Source organism: Teleopsis dalmanni, unplaced genomic scaffold, assembly GCF_002237135.1.
Source record: "Teleopsis dalmanni isolate 2A unplaced genomic scaffold, ASM223713v2 unscaffolded_contig_3318, whole genome shotgun sequence".
In the NCBI taxonomy this organism is placed as follows: Eukaryota; Metazoa; Arthropoda; class Insecta; order Diptera; family Diopsidae; genus Teleopsis; species Teleopsis dalmanni.
Genome location: NW_024034700.1, coordinates 3,444 through 4,836, shown reverse-complemented (window position 1 = coordinate 4,836; position 1,393 = coordinate 3,444). Strand labels below are relative to the sequence as shown.

General features: G+C 39.2%; 1 protein-coding gene across 1 annotated transcript; it reads left to right on the top strand.

Annotated features, from left to right (window-relative positions):
• Positions 1-248: 248 nt before the first annotated feature.
• LOC119665049 (craniofacial development protein 2-like) lies at positions 249-917 on the top strand. Its single transcript, XM_038074372.1, has one exon. The coding sequence runs from the start codon at positions 249-251 to the stop codon at positions 915-917; it is 669 nt and encodes a 222-aa protein (XP_037930300.1).
• The last annotated feature ends 476 nt before the right edge of the window (positions 918-1,393 follow it).

The following is a 1,393-nucleotide window of genomic DNA, read 5'->3' as shown; positions in this document are numbered from 1 at the left end:
CACTTGAACAGAAGAAAAAGAAAATCGGATACTAGCAGAGAACAAACAAATCGTGCAGTCCTCTCCCTGGGCCAAAAGGGTTGAGCGTTGGGTTCACAACCCGCCTCGTCAAACATATTGTGACTCATCATCAACCAAACAAAAAACATAAAACAAGTCAAAAAAAACGGAAGCGTGATATAATTCTGGGAACATGGAACGTACGTACGCTGCTGAGAGCAGGAGCACTACAAGAAACAATTAAGCAAATGGAAAAGTACAACGTTGACGTGCTAGCGGTCCAAGAAGTACGGTGGCAAGGATGTGGTGAAATTGAATGCAACGGTACAAAATTCCGTTTTAGTGGTAACGCTGAAAGGTCTGGTAGGTCGGGGACTGGATTTCTGCTTAACAAACGAGTGGAAAAATCGTTTTTGGGCTTCAGACCAATAAATGACAGAATATGTGTAATCTCCCTTAAAGGAATGTTTAGCAAATTTACGCTGATAAATGCCTATGCTCCAACAGAAGACGCAGATGATATCGCTAAAGAGACCTTTTATACAGACTTAGACGAGACATTGAGCAAAATTCCATCACATGATACAAAAATATTACTTGGAGACTTCAATGCAAAAATTGGAAGAGAACAATACATTTCTAATGTAGCTGGCTTACACTCACTACACACCGTGTCATCAGACAATGGTAAACGGTTATGTCAGCTCGCAACTGGCTCCGGTATGTACATTAGCAGCACGCATTTTCCACACAAAAACATTAGACATATCACGAACTATACCAATATAAATGAGCATTGGAAAGTTTTTGCAAATTCAATCACAAAAGCAGCAGAAGAAACCGTTGGTGTGAAAAGAAATCGTAGACACAACAATTGGTTTGATAACGACTGTGCAGTCGCAGTGGAAGCTAGGTAGCCAGGGAGCAAATGTTAAATGACAACAGCACTACTAATCAAAACAACTACAAAAACAAACGAAAAATAGCAAATATAATATGCAAAAGAAAAAAAAAAGAAGCCGTCAATAGAGAAATCCTAAACATCAATAGAGATTTTGCAGATCGAAATGGTAAAGGTTTCTTCCACAACATCAAGCATCAAACAAAGGGTTTTCAAGCGCGAATCAACATGTGTAAAGACAAAGATGGGGAACTACTAGTAGAAAAAGAGGGCATTATCAAAAGATGGCAGGAACATTTTCAAGAACTTTTCAACATTGGTTCGGAAAGTAATAACCTATCCTTAACAGACTTAGCTACAAGTACAGGACAAGAACCTGAACCCAGCCTTGAGGAATTTACAGAAGCCATAAAGCAAATGAAAAACGGAAAATCACCCGGTGAAGATAGTATATCAGCAGAGCTCATTAAACATTGCGGAGAAAGCGCAAAA

Bases quoted from the DNA above. Each gene is read 5' to 3' on its own strand.
- LOC119665049 (XM_038074372.1), top strand. From the start codon at position 249: ATGGAAAAGTACAACGTTGACGTGCTAGCGGTCCAAGAAGTACGGTGG.